At 35.5% G+C, this 19,194-nt stretch overlaps 1 protein-coding gene across 1 annotated transcript in view; it reads left to right on the forward strand.

Annotated features, from left to right (window-relative positions):
- The window catches only part of LOC113076338 (cadherin-18-like), a gene marked incomplete at its 3' end in the record, with an annotated part of 83,572 nt that overhangs the window by 52,849 nt on the left and 11,529 nt on the right, over nt 1-19,194 (forward strand). The window contains exons 6-8 of the mRNA XM_026248970.1: nt 11,653-11,820; nt 13,174-13,361; nt 15,861-16,114. Of these exons, the coding sequence (XP_026104755.1) occupies nt 11,653-11,820; nt 13,174-13,361; nt 15,861-16,114 (610 nt within the window). The remainder of the gene's footprint in view (nt 1-11,652; nt 11,821-13,173; nt 13,362-15,860; nt 16,115-19,194) is intronic.

Genomic DNA, 19,194 nt, shown 5'->3' on the forward strand with positions numbered 1-19,194 from the left:
GCATCACAGAAATAAATTACATTTACAAATGTATTCAAATAGTAAACACTTCTTTCAAATGATAATAATTTTCATAGTACTGCTGTTTTTACTTTTATTGTTTATCAGATAGATGCAGCCTTGGTAAGCATAAGAGACTTCTTTCAAAAGCATAAAAAAAATTCAAACTTTGAACAGTATAGTGTACCTTTCCTAACAAGCTGTGCAATTTGAGTTATCATTGTCTGTGGCACAAACAGTTTGTTTAAATCAATAGCCTAAACTATGAGCAACAGTAATAGTGATGTTTTTTTTTTCCTTACAAACAATGCTGATAATCGTCACACACTTTGAAAGTTTGCATCCTCATGTTGATATATGATTTGAAACTAAACATATTCTTTAGTAATAAAGCCAGCATCATTCTATGAAGACAGCTCATTATAAGCTAGTGGCAATGCAGAAGCCCAACACGTCCCGCTCACTGGCACACATCAAGTCAGACTTTAAGCTTGTTAATAAGTGAGGTCAGATCTTCGTCTACCCCTTTTCTTGTAAGAGGTTCCAGTGAGTAATCAGGATTGCTGATTTCAGAGTCCTCAATGATGGGTAAAGCATAGCAATCTCTCTTTCTTGTACACACACACATATGCTGCCAGTTAAGTAGGCTAATTTCTCTGCTGATCAGGGAGTCTGGAGGGTTTCAGCGTGTGAGTTTCAAGCTTCTCTGACACAGATCAGGGACTTTCTAAAAGAGAGGATTAGTGCAACTTCCTGTTCTGATCAATTTAGAAAAGCACGCCAGTTTGTCAAGGCCTTCCCCAGCCGCTAATGCTTTCCAACATATTACCAAGCCCTCCTGCAATATTTTTACCTCCAGAGACAAAAGAGCACATATTTATCACTGACTGATTTATCTCTGTATGCTCTATGCAGTAAGTTTTCATTTCATTTTTTTAATTGGGTGCAGTTGTTCTTGTTGCAGTTGTTTCTTTTTGTGTTGTCATCTACAACCTATAAGTTTAGCAGTTTGTGTTCTACTGTTCACACCAGACTGTTTTTAAAATCAGCCTAAAATCAGAAAACCGTCTAATTATGTACCATTCATTGATGCATGTTATTCCGTACTATAAGTACTATAAAATATAAAAAGCATTGTAAAATTGCTTTTTGTAGTCTTTGCATCAATGACCTCTGAAATCTTTAAATAGTTTTCTAAAACTTTTTACCCTTTTTTTATTTTATATAAAACTAAAAGAATAATCATAAATAAATAAAAAAAATAAGTTTGGGATTTTTGGGTGTAATATTGTATTTTTTGTAGTTATTATTATTTATTTTTAATGAACTACAATTATTTTTAATTGTTTCAGTTAAAAATAACAACACTGTTTTTTTTTTTTTTTTTTTTGTTTGTTTTTTTGTTTTTTTGTCCTAACAATAGAAATCTGTGGTGTTTTAAAACATTGGACATTGGACAAAACAAAATAAATATTATTCAAAAAGTTTTTTTTTTTTTTTTTCCTCCACAGAAGAAAGTCATACATTTTAAGCATGAGTAAAGGATTATAGATCTATATTTTTTTCTGAAAACCTTTTGGTAAAATCTAATTCCAATTGTTAAAATCCAACACATTGTTGAAGTAAACTGCTCAACGTCCTGTTTAACAACCCTTAAAGCTCGAACAGGCCAAAGGTAATTTCCCATAATCCTCTTTGCTCACCTAGACTGACCTTCTCTATAAAAGCACATGCTGCGAAAAGTGAGGGAGCGAGAGGAAATAAGATGCAGCAATAGGAAATTACTGACAGACGGTGTGAGGAAGAGATGAGTAAAAGGTTTTGCTCACTCTGCTTACCTTGGGTCAGATTCGCCACTTGTTTCTTGTTCCTCGCTGGTTTCCATAGAGATTTCTTCCAAGAATACTATGGGATTCTTAATGGCTCTGGTCTAAAGTGCCCTCTGATGGAAGGATGGATGGTATTTCATGGGGCTTTTCGTTATTTGGGGGCTTCCCGGAAGCCTTCTTGTACATCCTAATAACAAATACTACACTTTCCTTCATTTACAGCAAGCTTGTTTCATATTTCCTCAAGAGCACTTACCAATCCTACACAATAAACTTGAGTGATAGCTGCGGAGAGACACTCCCTCACCCCTGACGGATGAAGAAAAGGTCACAACATTAGTCTTTGTGTTGTTTTAATGGAGTGAATGGCTCTGTGCCAGAGACTTGTGTTGCCTTAGGAGCCTAGGTTAAGTAATGCTGCAGCTCGGGTAATATCTCTGCTACACCGCCGGGGCTCAAGCTTTGGCAGACAAGAAATGGAGTTGTGGCGTTAAAACAGGAGAAATGGATGGAAGATTCATTTTGGAAAGTTTACAAACCGCTTTTTGTACCAATGTGCTAGGCTTTTGTTCGCTGAGATGCATTCTGGGAAATCTTCCAGCATATACTTGCTTATTAGAAGACAATTTGGATGCATTTATGACATTGTTTATCTCATGCCTCTTCTCATCTCTAATTTATCAGCTCCCAGAACAAGGGCTGGTGACAGATCCAACTGGTTTAATGGTGGGGGGTGGGGGGGGGGGCACTTGGTTTGGGATTTTTGCATTCACTGAAGATTATATATATATATATATGTTCAGCCCATATATCAATTTATGTATCATCATACTTTTTTTTTAGTTATTTTATGGAGTACTGTACTAACTGCAATTAAAAACTATAAACATATATTCAAAACAAGGACAGAAACTAACAATATTTCAAAAACCCTAAGTGAAATTAAATTACATTAAATGGGAACGGAAAATATAAAAATTAAATCTGATTCAAAATATTAATACATTTTTAATCTATTCATTTGTTTTTTATTGTGGTTTTATATTTATTTTTAATTGTAATTTATGTCATTATTATTTTTTTTTTTTACTTTTAGTATTTTTTACTTTAAAAAGTTCAGAAGGGTTTAATTTGACTTTAAAAATGATAAGTCTATCAGTGATGCAAAAATATTAGTACTTATTAGAACCTTTCCATTTTTCTTTTTTTTTCTCTCTCTCTCTCTCTCTCTCTGAGTAAAATAACTGGTGTGATCTGGTTTTCTTGCATCACTACACTCACTTGTAGTGCATATTGAGTATAATGACTTTCCTTCCCGACCTGTTGATGTCACCAAATCCTCTTGACAAAAGTGCTGATGAGTTTCCTTAAAGGGGTCATATGATTCAATGCCAAGTCTTTGTATGGCCTTTCAAAAGTGGACACAACTAGAAATCAGTGGTTAAGTTGGATTTACAACACTGTTCCAGAACAGTTAAAGCCAAATATGTGTGCACCACATTTTACGGAAGATGGGGACTGTTTCCTGTGAGAGTAGACTACAACGTGATCTTTTATTAACAAATTTCCAGAGGAACATGCACAGGTAATCAACGCGGCCAATTCACTTTGAATAATCACACCATCAATCCAACCACCTCGATAGAGAACCATGTGCAGATAATCAATGCGGCCAATTCGCCATCAGTAATCACATCCTCTATCCATTCACCATAAAAAAGAACCACTATAAATAATCATAGCAGCCTTACCTTCATTCTCTCTAGTCTTCCAGCATCCCTCCACCTCCCGACTCCTTATTGTCGACCGATTCCGGGGGGTGGTGGGGGGGCTGCTCAGCGTTCGGGCTGATACCAGGCTAGGAGCCCTCTCCTTAGGCAGCATGCCAAATATGCATATTATTTTTCTCAATTTATTTCATGCAAGACAAACTTGTGAAACCGGTGTCTGTTTCTATAAAGTGGGGCAGTTCCATATTTGCAAGGACAGTCTGGTGCTTCTGACTCACAGTCTAAGTACGTTTGCATTTTTAAAGAATTTGCCACTGATGATTCATACACAAGTTTAGAGCAGTGATGAGTAAGCTTGTTGTTTGTTATTTCTTAAATCACAAATGCAGACATGGTATTATGTTTACGCAAAGCAACATGTAATAAGACAGTGTAAGTCTATACAATCAGTATTTATTGCCCCCACTGAATGCAACACATGTCTAATCATCAAATTATATTTATTTATTTATTTATTTATTTATTTATTTATTTATTTGTTATGGGCCTTATTTCCTGTCATCTTGTTTGACTTGGGCCACTTAGAAACCACTTTAACATTCTAGCAATGTTCAATGCCCTTGCATCACGGTGGTCAGTTTTGTATTGGCTGACACTGTCTGTATAAACCCAGCAAGAAAGTTCAGTTGTATGGTGTTTCACTTGGATATTTTTGGAACTGTACAAGATATTTGGGTCTGTCCCTGGTGCATTCAGCAGCCTTTGCCCTGCTCTGGGTGTGACAAGTGAGAATGGTCATCTAAACTTGCCCTGCATGTTAATACCATCGCCTGCGGTCACTCGTGCCTCAAACCCACACCTAATGTTCTAACCTGCCCACGCACAGCTAATCCTGAGGCTGTCAACCCGACACTCTTCACATGCTATCCTCTTCATTTTTCTGTGTTTATTTTGGTTCTTCATTATCATGAGGGAAATGAAACAAAACAAGCATTTAAAAAAGATTTTAGACAATAACCGGGAAAACCCTATGGTTATTTATGGTCTATGCAAAACCACTTTTCACTGTAATAATGACAAATCAATATTTTCTCTCTGGTTGTACTTCATAAATTAAAGTGAAAAATGGATCAGTCAATTATAGGGATGCAAGCGGCAAGCTGAAGTCCTGTTTAGAGGCCGACTCCAACACCCAGCCTGTTTATTCATGAGTCTGTAATCTGTTCTTTAATGGCTTGCGTGTATTGACTGAGTGTCCCAGTCGAAGCCCTCTATCAGAGGAAGCCGCAGGCTACCAGCACTATTGTTTTCAAGCAAATATAAAGCAGGATTGGATTGTCTGATAACACTTCCATTTTGTAAAGAGTGATTGTTCCTGCCGTTCCTCCTTGACTGAACATCCCTCAAATCTGACACAAATAAAATCTAACATTCTCAACATATTTGGCCCATCTGGATGATTTTCTGTGGCTGTCGGGATGTTATCACAGAAGAAGCAAATCTTTCAGCATTAATTATGAGAATAAATATTTTTGGAGCACCACATTTAACATATTAGAATGATTATGACACTGAAGATTGGAGGACTGGCTGATGAAAATTCAGTGTTGCGATCACAATGAGTTTTAATTCATTTTTAAATAATATTAAAACAGAAAACATTTTGAATTACAATAATATTATAAAATATTACTGTATGGTATTTTTGATCAGATAAATCCTTGCAGAGCATAATAATTATTTTAAGGGATTAATAAATATTTCCAACCCCAAACTTTCGAACAGCAGTGAATATCTATATACTGTATAAGATAACTCTCATTCTTACGTTTTTTTTTTTTTTTTTTTTTTTTTTTTTTACAGAAAACAAGATCATTTTGCTTACCCCATTGGCAGATTATTAAGCTTGTTTCAAGCAAAAACTCTCTTAATTTTGACTTTTTTTTCTTGTCTCTATAAAATCCTTCTTTATTTAAGAATGTTTTGATATTTTGTCTGGAAACAAGACAAAACATCTAAGCTAGAAAAACATTTTTTGCAGACTAGATTATCAACTAAAATATTATTCTTAAATGTTACCTGTCATTCCTTGTTACTTAAATGTAGTTCTGGGTTTTACTGCAGTTGGGATCTTTGATTTCCATCTGACTGCAGGTTTATTCATCAATAAGGACTTTAGTCTGAGACACAGAACAAAGGTGAGAAGGATAGGGAGGCAGATGTGAGTGTGTGTGAGAGAAAGAAAGAAAGAAAGCAATATTCTCTTTTATGCAGCATCATATCTGTTACACTGTGGCACGATGTTGCTTCTGGGCACCACTTTTAAGCAATTCCTCAAAACAAACAAATTGTCAATTTGACTCTAATTTTCAAAAACTGAAAAAGAAAAGAAAAAAAAAAAAGTGAGCACAGTTCTCTAGAGCAATATGCGTGACCTCCGCAGGAAAAAATGCCTTTTTCTAAGGTTTGCCAGAAAACAGTCCTTTTTATTGGTTTATCTGAAGTCATTTCTTTTATTGTGAGTGTGTGTGAGAAAAAGAAAGGAAAGAAAGAAAGAAAGAAAGAAAGAAAGAAAGAAAGAAAGAAAGAAAGAAAGAAAGAAAGAAAGAAAGAAAGAAAGAGAGAAAGAGAGAAATAAAGAAAAAGAAACCATGTGATATAACAGGACGGAGGAAAGACATTGTGTGCAGGGCTTGACATTAACCCCTGCCATATTTTAGCAATGGCAAGTAACACTAGCCACTTCGGTGGGTTAATTTATATACAGTAGCAGAGCTCAACATTAATGCTTGTCTGGGTCAAGTGGAGTTTTTTAAAGGGCAAGGGGAAAAGTTTTATTTGCCTGACCGGACAACAAATGTGGTTAAAAAATATATAGGGAAGCATAGACATTTCAGCTACAATGATTCTGATTTTATTACATTTGGGGCAAATGGCAATAGTGGATAATGTACTGGCACTGACAAGGTTGTGCAGTAAAGGCTCATGCAGCCTGTCTGTGTGTGAAAGAATCTCCTGAAGAAAGCAAAACAAATGAATGCAAGTGCACACAGAAGAAACACACTACTGCAGTAAAAATTTAGATTTATATTTCTGTAACGTATGATATAACCTAGTTAAGCAAACTGACACAACCAAATGAGTGCAGTTTACCCTGAAAACCAGAACTACTGCAAATTTAACCTTGATTTTATGCAAGAGTTCAAACAAGTATCTAGTTTATTGAGTGACTTAGGCTACATTTGAAACACAGTCAGTGCTGACTGTTTGTGCTCGAATGAACAAAAATAGTTCAGAACAGAGATCGCAACTGTCACATATGTCTGAAAAACACACTTGTTGTCACTTATTGATTCAGTGTATCAATTTGAACAAATCAAGGATTTAGTTACCCATTTTGGTTCATTCTTGAATGAATCAGCTGTCTGAACAAATTGTTTGAATGAATGACTCAATGACTAACTCAATAAGACAGTCACTTGCTGCTATCTGTTAGTGGTTTGCTTTCATATTTAAAATTAGGCTATTTCAAGTTTGTTTATTAAAAAAAACTTTATCCTGAGGTTACATTTTACTCAATTTACATAAACAAGCATGATTTAAATAAAATTTAAACAGTTAGGAGACATGATTTTGAGGAGCTATTGTTTGATGTCTATTCTGATAGTCTGTTTGTGTGTATGTTGTGTAACTACACGCTTGTTTCATTTTTAAGGTGTGTGTGTGATTTGAATGGCAGCAGATGATGCCGGTTCAGTTAACCAGTACTTCAGCGTTTGTTTGTTTTTTTTTCATTTGAATGCTAGTGTAAGGTAGTGTCAATACCACTTCAATACCACGACTTAGGTGCCCTTGAGCAAGGCATTGAACCCCAACTGCTCCCCGGGCGCCGCAGCATAAATGGCTGCCCACTGCTCCGGGTGTGTGTTCACAGTGTGTGTGTGTGTGTTCACTGCTCTGTGTGTGTGCATTTTGGATGGGTTAAATGCAGAGCACAAATTCTGAGTATGGGTCACCATACTTGGCTGAATGTCACTTCACACTTCACTCACACTTATCAGAATGAGCTTTTATTGGCAAGTATGCTTGCGCATACAAGGAATTCGTTTTGGTGATGTAAGCTTCCAGTACACAGAGACAACAACAACACACAAACCAAGAAAAAAAAAGTAAATACAGTGAAAAATATTGCAAAATAAATTGAAAAAAAAAATGTATGAACAGTTGTGCTATAGATGATAATGAAAAAAAATAGAGTGAGATGTAGGGATGTTCTTGGATGGTAGTAGTAACAAATAAAAAAAAAATATATATTGCATAAGTGGGGAACATTTAACTGTTCATGAGGTACTGTAGATTACCTGGGGGAAGAAACTGATCTTGTGCCTGGCTGCCCTGGTATTTGCAGCTCTGAAGCGCTGAGAGGGATTTTCTGAGCCCTTTTCCTCTCTCTATTGATGTAAACAGTTCTTGAAGGGTGGGCAGGGGATCACCAATAATCCTTTCAGCAGTCCGAACTGTAGTCTTCTCATGTCTGATTTTGTAGCTGAACAGTTCTGTCTATGATAGTGAGTGGGGGGAGTGCAGGAGGACTTCTCCTTAAGTCCACTATCATCTCCACTGTTTTGAGCATGATTAGTTCCAGGTTGTTAAGATTGCACCAGACAGACAGCTGCTCAACCTCTTGACTGTAGTGTCATCTGTAACCTTCAGGAGCTTGACAGAGGGGTCTTTAGAGGTGCAGTCATTGGTGTACAGGGAGAAGAGCAGTGGGGAGAGAACCCATCCCTGAGGGGCACCAGTGGTGGTGAAGTGGCCATTGTACATGAATTTCCCCACTCTCACTAGCTGTTGCCTGTCTGTCTGAAAGCTGTTGATCCACTGACGGATAGAGCTAGGAACAGAGAGCTGGGTCAGTTTGTTCTGGAGAGCTGTTTTGATGATGGTGTTGAAAGCCGAACTAAAGTCCACAAACAGGATCCTCATATAAGTCCCAGTTTTGTCTAGATGTTGCAGGATGAAGTGCAGTCCCGTGTTAACTGCATCATCCATGGACCTGTTTGATCGGTAGACAAACTGCAGGGGGTCCAGTAAGGGTCCAGTGATGTCCTTCAGATAAACCAGAACCAGTTTTTTCAAATGACTTCATGACGACAGACGTTAGAGCCACAGGTCTGTAGTTGTTTAATCCTGTTATCTTGGGTTTCTTTGGAACGGGAAGCGTTTGAAGCAGGAAGGGACTTCACACAACTCCAGAGATCTATTGAAGATCTGTGAAAAGATGGGGGCCAGCTGGTCAGCACAGGTTTTCAGATAGTCTGGTGCCTTTCTTCTTTTGTTCTTCCTGAAGACCTGGCATGCATCATACTCACTGATTTGAAGAGCAGAACGTGGGGAGAGGGGGATTGCAGGAGGTGTTAATGGTTGGGTGGAGAGATGGTCAGAATGGGTGTGGGGGTTTCAAATCAACAATAAAACTCGTTCAGGTCGTTGGCAAGTTGTTGATTCACCTCAGTGCAGGGGGTTGGTGTGTTGTAGTTTGTGATGCCTCTCAGACCTTTCCACACTGAAGTGGAGTCATTGGAAGTGAACTGATCTTCCAACTTTTTAGTGTAGGTCTTTTAGCCACTCTAATCTCTTTATTCAGTGTGTTCCTGACTTGATTGTACAATACTCTCTTTGGCCTGACGAAGATGTTTTGAGTTTTGCTGTAAACCTTGGCTTATCATTGTTGAATGTTAATAAGTTCTGGTAGGAATACATATATCCTCACAGAAACTAAGATTAGATGTTACAGTCTCTGCGAGTTCGTCCAGATCGGTGGTAGCAGCTTCAAAAACACTTCACTCAGTGAGGTCAAAACAGGCTTTTTGGACCCACTCTGTTTCATTGGTCCATCTCTTTACAGTCTTTACTACAGGTTTAGCAGATTTAAGTTTCTGCATGTAGGACGGTATAAGATAAACCAGGCAGTGATCAGATTTATTGTTGTCTATCAGTAAACCAGTATATTACTGTCTTTGGTGGGACGTGTAACATGCTGTCTATATTTTGATAGTTCACGTGAAAGATTTGCGTTCCCCAATTCCCCAAGAATCATTAAAACAGAGTCTGGGTGTTGGTTTTCTGTCTCTGTGATCTGATCAGCAAGTTTCTGTAAAGCTGAGCTCATGTGCACTTGTGGAGGAATTAAAACACTCACAAGAATGAATGAGTGAAACTCCTGTGGCGAATAGAACGGCTTGGAGTTAATGAAGAGCGCTTCTAGATCAGGAAAGCACATCTTCTTTAACACAGGTACATCTGTACACCACAGTTCATTGATATAAAATCATGTCCCGCTGCCGAACAATTTCCCCATTGATTCTGCATCGCGATCTGCTCTAGACACCTGAATGGCATCATACAGCCAGGTTTCCGTGAAACACAGACCAGCAGAGTGTGACAAATCTTTATTAGTCCGGGAGAGCAGAACAAGTTTGTCCGTTTTGTTGGGTAGAGAGCAGAGATTTGCCAGATGGACGCTAGGCAACGGCATTCAAAATCCACGCTTTCTGAGCTTGACGAGTGCGCCGGCTCTCTTCCCCCGTCTGCGCACCTTGAAGCACTTTATCAGCGCAGCCACTCCACCGACTACAACATTCAGTAAAATGTCTGAATAATGGGAATCTGGTAGAAGATGTTGTGGTGTGTTCTGCCGAATGTTCAGCAGTTCATCCCTGGTGAAACTGATCGTGTTTGATAAACAAAAAAAACAAAAACAAAAGTACAGACACTGGAGAGGCAAGCACTGAAGCAGCCGCGTGTGGCACCTTTGTGAGCCTTGGCTTTGTCTCATTTCAAAACAGACCAGTAGAGAAAATACTTTACAGACACGAGCGCTTATCTGTTTTATTTGAACAAACCATACTAACTGTCACTGCTGCGTACGATTGACTTGAAATTAGACAAAGCCAAGAATGAAGTGTAGATATGAGCCAGTGGTGTACAAATGTGATTGTAATGATAAAATCTCCATACTCATCGGGAAGAAGGAGGCGGGAACCGGCGCACAATCAAAACATTTTAATAATTGAAAATAAACAAAACAGCCAAAACAAATAAAAGCCAAAACATAAAATAATGTCCCAGGCCTGGTCATCTCTCGTCCTTCACTGTCGTTGTTCCAGTTTTATATCCTTCCATCTCCTACGTGGGACTCGATACTGGCGGTGGGGCGCAGGTGCCGCTCATCTCCAATCACTACACCTGGCCTCACTCCTCGTTCCCACGCCTCTCGGCCCCGCCCCACTCGCCACAGTGATATAAATTCACACGTTTCTGCTAAATTTTTAATAAAAAATAAAACAAAACAAAAAACAATTATGAGAAACTATTATTATTATTATTATTATTATTACTAAATAATATCAATAACAACAAATACACCACAATAAAGTACTTCATATTGCTGTTCTTATAACAACATGATGCGAGAAACAAATGTAAATATAGCTATTATTATTTTTGTTGATGTTTAAGAATATTAATAACAACAGAAAGATTGCATCATATTGCTGTTACATCAATTACATTTACATTTAGTCATTTAGCAGACGCTTTTATCCAAAGCAACTGACAAATGAGGACAATGGAAGCAATCAAAATCAACAAAAGAGCAATGATATATAAGTGCTGTAACAAGTCTCAGTTAGCTTAGATGCAGTACAAGTAGCTTTTAATGGGCTTTTAAATAATATAATACATAAAAAAGAAAAAAAGGATAGAATAGAAAAACGACATGATGCAAAAAAAGTTTAATAATAGAAACATTATTAGTATTACCATATCAAAGAATAATAATAACAATATTCATATTGCTGTTCTTATAATAACATGATGCAAGAAATGGTTTAATAATTGTAACTATTATTATTATTATTAGTAGTAGTATTATTAGTATATACATAAGAAGAATGTTGCCTTTTTTAAACACTGTTTTTTGTCATTATATTCATAAAGCACTGTAACGCGAATGCTTATGGCTTATTGCTTTAATTGTGCAAATGTTGTACATAATGTGTGCCCTATGTTTGTTTGTGTGTGTTTTGCAGGAATCATCAGAACAGCGCTGACAGACATGGATCGAGAGGCGAGAGAACATTACTCTGTGGTGATCCAAGCCAAAGACATGGCGGGGCAGGTGGGAGGGCTGTCGGGCTCTACCACCGTCAACATCACGCTGACCGACGTCAATGACAACCCACCCAAGTTCCCCCAGAGTGAGTGATGTGAAACCAGTGTGAAAATAAAACTGAGTGGCAACATATTGTTTTGAATGGACATCAGACATCTGCTCCAAGGCCTATTCAACAAACTAGTTAGGCAGTATTTGTATTGCTGTCTATGTACAAAGTTCCAGATCTGCCACAGATTTACGCTGGTCTTTTACTGAAGGTCTTGGGGTTATTTTAAGATACAGAATGATATTCACTCCTGAACACTCCATCCTGGCTGAATCTTAAATGAATAGATGAGACATTGAAGGACTTCTTGATTATTATTCTTTAGATCTTGGCAAAAAGAACCGAAATAGCTTGCCCTCGCTTTTTACCAATTCTTGATCTGCTGCAAAAATCCTCATTACTGTTTGAAGGTGAACCATTCAGTATGCTGTTGTAATGCACATTTTCTCTCTCAAAGTAGGTTATCATGCATTGTTACAAAATTTTCTCAAGGGCATCTTATGGATACTACATAATTATATGGAAGAGATGGAATTATACCTTACATACTTCAGATGCAGTCTCTCTTTCAGATGGTTCAACATATAAATTGTGCTTTGTGCTGTAATTTTTTACCATTAATTAGCATGAAGAGAACAGAGGCAGGACCAGCATGTTATAGTGTATAAGCATCCAATTATGAGACTTGTTTCTTGAGTTTTTGTAGTCTTATTTTTATCCACAGAAGCAGAGCACCACAGCAGGGTTCTGGAAGTAAAATCACATTAATTTCCCACTTTCACTCACTTTCTCCCTAGAAAAAAAAAAGTATTTTTAAGAATATTATAGAAACCTTTTAAGACTCTGAGCTCTGAGACTAAGCAATGACACAGTATGTGCTTCTGTAGATGCATTCTGTAGTCTTTAAATGAGTTCACTTTATTAAATCTTATTTTATTTACTAAAATCTCTGTAAATAGCTACAATGTTTGTTTATTTGTTTATTCGTTAATTATATGTTATGTATGCATTTTATAGTAAATATTCATTTAATTTATATTTTAATAATTTATTTAAATATATATATATATATATATATATATATATATATATATATATATATATATATATATATATATATATATATATATATATATATATATATATATATATCCCAGAAATACTTTGGAACAATATATCCATTGCATCCAGCTTTTTTAATCAGGTTGTGTGGGACTGTGGTTGTGGCTGTTTTTTGGGGTCTGACAGCTGTATTGAAATCTTCCAGAGTAGCTCAATATGGCTTTTTCAGAGGCACGGTCGGATCGAGGCATCATGATAGCGTTGCTTCAAAAATCTCATCCAGCCAATCGAACAAACCTCCATGCAGGCTTTTGTGTGTGTCTGCAGAGAATTACCAGGTGTTTGTCCCGGAGTCAGCACAGGTGGGGAAACCAGTGGGGAAGATCAAAGCTAACGATGAGGACATCGGAATCAATGCAGAGATCAAATACAGCATCCTGAACCCCGAGGGGGCCGGAATGTTCTCCATCTCCACAGACAAAGACACTAGAGAGGGTGTGATCACGCTGAGAAAGGTATTGCTGTCATTTCTATTGGTGCTTTCCAAGGCAAGAATCACTATTATTATTGCTCATTCTAGGGTTAGAGGCTTTCCTGAACCCTTAACAATAAGAGATAGAACAAATTGACAAAGTCTAAATCCAGAAGAACTGTTGCAACTTGTCTGAGAAGCTTAAAGAAACCGACCTGCAAAGCTGCCTGAAAACAATGCGCAAGTGCACCTAGGACAAAGGCAAATTTTTACTCAAGTGCCTAAAACTTTTAACAGTACTGGAGCTTTGCGAGGTAGGTTTCTTGAAGCATCTTGAATGTATCCACAGTTCTACTGGATTTAGTCTCAGTTAGTTCTGTTTCTTCATGTTATTCCAGACAGACTGGATGATGGTGAGAACAGATCTCTGACTGAAGCACTGGCTGCTGTCAGATTTATTGTGCAAACAATAATAATCATTACATTAATAATTCTAATAATAATGGCAAAAAATGTGTGTGTGTGTGTGTGTGTGTGTGTGTGTGTGTGTGTGTGTGTGTGTGTGTGTGTGTGTGTGTGTGTGTGTGTGTGTAATATAAAGTTTCCAAGTTCATTTCTGTGAACTTCATATAAAAAATAATTACAAAAAAAAAGTTGTATCTGTATAAAAAAATATTTTAGTTTAATAAAAATTGCCCCTGGGAAATAAAATGTCCTGTAGTAGAAAAACCCAACTATTAAACTTGTCATTTGTTATTGTGCTGATGCTGCAGATATGAATGATGTCTCAAATGTTGTGGTTTATTGAGGAGAGGTGTGCTATTACTTTTCTAAGTAATCAAACTTTCACTAGGTGTGCGGTAAAATGGGCCAAAAAATCCCAGACTTGCACTGGAAGAGGACATAAGCTGTATCTGGGGAGTAGAAAATCTTTATTCTGTTATTATTAGAGTGAATATCTCAGAAGACGTAAACGCTTGATTTCTCCTGTAGAGATGACAAACAATAAAAAAAAAGAAAAAACTAATACAAAAGTAAACGGGAAAAATCTTCAGTCATGCACAAAACCTCATTAACAGGTTCACAACTCTGAATAACCCCTGGATTATAAAAGGGGTTTTCAGTTTTTCACTCGGGTGCTTCTTGCAGACCATCAACAAAAGAACAAAACAGGATGGCATAGATATCCAAGTCAAGATGTTGTCCAAATAGCGTAATATCTGAATCTGCTCACACCGAAATTACTGAGAGATATGTAATCTGTGCAGCTAGACTGGGTCAAGCAGGCGTCTGGTGCTCTTTGGGGCTCAGATGCTCATTAATGTTCTCTTTTCTGTATTCTGAGCTTCCCCACTCAGTCCAGGGGGTCAGGAAAGCTGTGAATTCAGGGAATACTGAGTCTTCCAAAATCCAATCTTGTAAATAAATGCCTGCCAGATCTGTCCGGCGAGATGGCTGTGAAGGTCGGGCAGGTGTCATGGTGTTTACAGACGCGAACCCATCTAGAGAGCGATTTAGCTTCAGTGCTCTGGAAGCAAAAAAGACTGACCTCAATATAATCTCAGCTCTTAACTGTTTGGAGTACCACTAGAAGCCACCAAGAAAGTGGCTAAAACTGACTGAAAGCAAAGTACACAAGAAATATATTTTGCTCATCAATGTTGTATTAATTTAATAAAAAAATACAGAAAAACTATAATATGAAAAATATAATTAAAATGTAAAACAGAAGCTTTCTATTGTATTATATAGCTTATTCCTGGTATGCAAAGTTTAATTTTCATCAGCCATTACTCCAGTGTTCAGTGTCATTTTTTTTTTTTCAGGAATCGTTCTGATTTATTTTCAATATGCCGATTTATTATCAGTGTTGGAAACAGTTGAGTTTCTTATTTATTTATTTATTTATTTATTTGGAACCCGAAAAACTTTTTTCAGGATTCTTTGAATAATAAAGTGTTTACTATAATAATTTAAATGATATTTTACTTTACAATTAATTTTTACATTTTCGGTTTCATTTTAATTGCATATGTTAAGTGTAAATTAGAAATAAGCTGAAATGAAAACTTAACATGTTATTTTATTTCAATTTTTTTTATTATTATTATTATTATTATTAAAGTACTCAATTTATTTTGTTCATTTTTCAAGGTGTTAGTTAACAGATTTATTTGTGATCCAATTATGTATGTTTGTTGCAGTGTTATTTTGGTATCATTGTTATAGCATATATTGTTTTCATGGTTTTTGTTAATATTTTGAATTAGATTTTATTTTTAGATTTGCCGTTTTTATTTTAATTGAGGTTAAATTGTTGGTATTTAAAAATGTCTGTTTTTTTTTTTTTGTTTGTTTGTTTGTTTTTTTGTTTATTTAGTTTTAATTTTTTTTATTTTACTACAATCTAAACTTAATGAAAAATTTGAAATATATATATTTCAGTAAAGCTTTATTTTTTATTCATTTTTATGATTTAATAGGGTTTAGTTAAAGATAATAACCCTTATTTGTAATTAGTTAATTTTCCTGTTTTCTCTAGCCACTGAACTATGAGAAGAAGAAGCAGTACAGTCTTCACATCTCTGCTGAGAACACGCACTTGGATCCACGCTTCTCCTATCTGAGCTCGTTCAAAGACGACGCCACGCTCAAGATCACAGTCGGAGACGTAAATGAGCCTCCCATTTTCTCAATGGATTATTACATTATGGAGGTCTATGAGAACGCCAGGGTAGGAACTGAAGTGGGAGCCGTCACAGCGAGAGACCCAGACAGCAAAAACAGTCCTGTCAGGTAAGATTGTGTGTGTGTGTGTAGCAATCTGTGCAATTCATAGCAAGTCACCTGCAATACACCTATAAAACACAATTTGCTTGAATTTGCACCATCAAATCACTACTGTTTGTATAGGTTTTTATTAAATCATGGTGTGTGTGTATAAATGCAATGCTACAGCAAAATCTGACATTATTTGTCTCTCTCTCTCCTCCGTGCCCTCCCATTTCTCACATCTCTCTGTAAAGGTCAAATTTAATAGGATGACATTGAGTTGATATGACATACAAGCATCTTTTACTGCTTTGACTCTCTCTCTCTGTCTCTTGCTCTGTCTATGGAGGATATTGTTAATTAGAGTAGTTAAGGCACCCCATGTTAGCATGGTAGTGAAACACTGTTGCCAAAGGCTCAATTGCCTCCACACACTGTAATGAAAGAGAGGTGTGAGCAGGCCAGCTCATAAAAACATCATTGCTTCAGTGCTGATATCATGCTGCCTCCCAGAGATGCTGATGGAGATTCAGATGAACTAGAATTCCTGTTTCATCACACTTGGAAAACACAGCATCACTGATGCCTCATTCAATCATTCAATCTGTTTTTTTTTTTTTTTTTTTTTTTTTTGTTGTTGTTTTATATATATATATATATATATATATATATATATATATATATATATATATATATATATATATATATATATATATATTAGGGCTGTCGATTTAACGTTAATTAATTTGTTGTGAAAATTACACAATTACAACATTTTAACGCAGTCAATGCATTGTCCCCGCCCACAGACCTGTACATCATTTTACAGTGCACACAGTTGACTGTTGACACATATGATGCAGGACAATAACTGCAAAAATGCTCATAAAATTCAAGATATATATATATATATATATATATATATATATATATATATATATATATATATATATATATATATATATATATATATATATATATATATATATATATATATATATATATATATATATATATTAGGTTCCATAGTTTATGTTTGGCCATTGTATTCTAAACATGTATGTGTAATAAATTTAATGCTTAATCAAAAAAAAAAAAATAATAATAATAATAAAATAAAATTATAAAGATACTACTTATAATAACACAATAATGACATTAATTGGTCTTTTGTGGGTAATTTCACAGCCAAATTTAATTTGTGATTAATTAATTAGATCATGCAATTAATTAGATAAATGTTTTAATCGACTGACAGCCCTAGTGACCTAAAATCAAAAGTTTGGGGGAAAAAAATATAATTTGAAATAATTTGATATCTTTATATTTTATTTTTATATTATTTAAATTGTATTATTATATTCACAATTTTTACATGTTTACATGTATTATTATTATTATTATTATTATTTTCTTTTTCTTTTCTTTTTTTTTATTATTATTATTATTGGAAATTGAGAAGACTGAATCAGATAGAATCATCTATTAAAAAAGCAGTCCAGTCTAGACATGGCACAAAGGTGATGTTGCATGCTCTGGGCTGTACTTGACAGATCAATGTTTTAAATGTATATAATTATGCAAATATGCAATATGCATTAGTCATGGGTTTAGAAACACACAGTGAGAAATAAATAAATTTAACTGCCCAGAATTAATTACTGACTAAGGATAATGTATGAAGAGTGTGTAATAAAGCACAAAGGTAGTGTATTTCGAGTGTGAAAAGTCCATAAGAATTATTCTATGTATAAATGAAAGTTTAGTAAACACAAGATGATGAGGATTCTCAATATGACATGAAATGTTGTGCACATTATAGTCTGCAGAACATGGGGAAAATAATTTTTGGATGACATGCAAGTCAGAATGTCAGAATGTTCCTTTCTCTGGCAGTAAAAGGCCTAAAGTGTAAAATCCTCATCTCCTCTCATGCAGTCAAGGACGGTGCACATTTTCTTGTTGTAATGAGATATGACCTGTATGGTTTATTAGCGTCTCTCTGTACTGGTGGTTTGAGGACGTGTGTATTCAAGCCATCTTTGAATGAAGCTGCACAGTCCATGCGTGACGGAGAGGACGTAACTCTAGCCTTCATGCAAATGCTGCAAATCTCATTGGTAAATGTGAGATCCTCGGTTTCATACAAATGTTTTTTACATCAGCATTTATCACTGCTATAAATAAATAATTAAAATGCATAAGAGAAAACAAGAGAAAAGTCTCATAAAAAATCCCTGGCCTATTTTTTATTTTTATTTTTTTTTTACATTTTTTTAGGATAACACTAAACTTTCCTTTTTTTCCCAGTCCATTTATTGCATTTCTGTTTCCCTGAAAAAAAAAAAAAAAAACACAATTTCTTTTCCATAAAATAATTTATACTGCAGCATTAGCATAAAAATAAAATGGCATAGAAGTTTGAGAATCAGCATTAGCGTTATGGAAAAATAAACAAGGTCACTGTTATCTCCTTAGTTTCGTTCCTAACTGTTATAATGATGCATCTGATCATTATCATATTTCATGTAAAGCATTTGTCTCATGAGACTTTGCAGGGAAAATGGTTTTTAAAGGCATATTCTTCACAGTAGACATCCTGGTGGTGCATTAACAGGATTTCGGGATGAGTTTTTTGTTTTCTTGAGAATATTTTTGTGTTTCCTGTATTTCTCCCTAGTTAACATGATGAAAGCAACTAAAAACAGAAACAAATTTTAGACACTTATGCCTTTTTTTCAGCAAGTATATATAATTTGAATGGCATATTGAGATATATAAAATTTCTCCAAATGTATATATATACATAAAATATTTTTTATTTTATGTTTTTTTTTTCTTTCTGTTATTATTGATTTTTTAACTGCTGTTAACCAGAAACAATCTTTTGGTATCTACTAGCTAACCCAACCCTGCTAACCAGTAAACCTTGATTAACTCCTTTGCCACAAAACCAAAATAGCAGAACCACTATCCAGAACTACAACTCAAATCTTATGGTTACATTAAATGTTAACGTTAATTTTGGCTGCCTTGCACTCTCTAGTATTTCTTTTAGGAAATGCAAATGTGTTTTAATTTCACATTCATGCTTGGAAAGAGAA

The sequence above is a fragment of the Carassius auratus genome, unplaced genomic scaffold (assembly GCF_003368295.1).
Source record: "Carassius auratus strain Wakin unplaced genomic scaffold, ASM336829v1 scaf_tig00020023, whole genome shotgun sequence".
In the NCBI taxonomy this organism is placed as follows: Eukaryota; Metazoa; Chordata; class Actinopteri; order Cypriniformes; family Cyprinidae; genus Carassius; species Carassius auratus.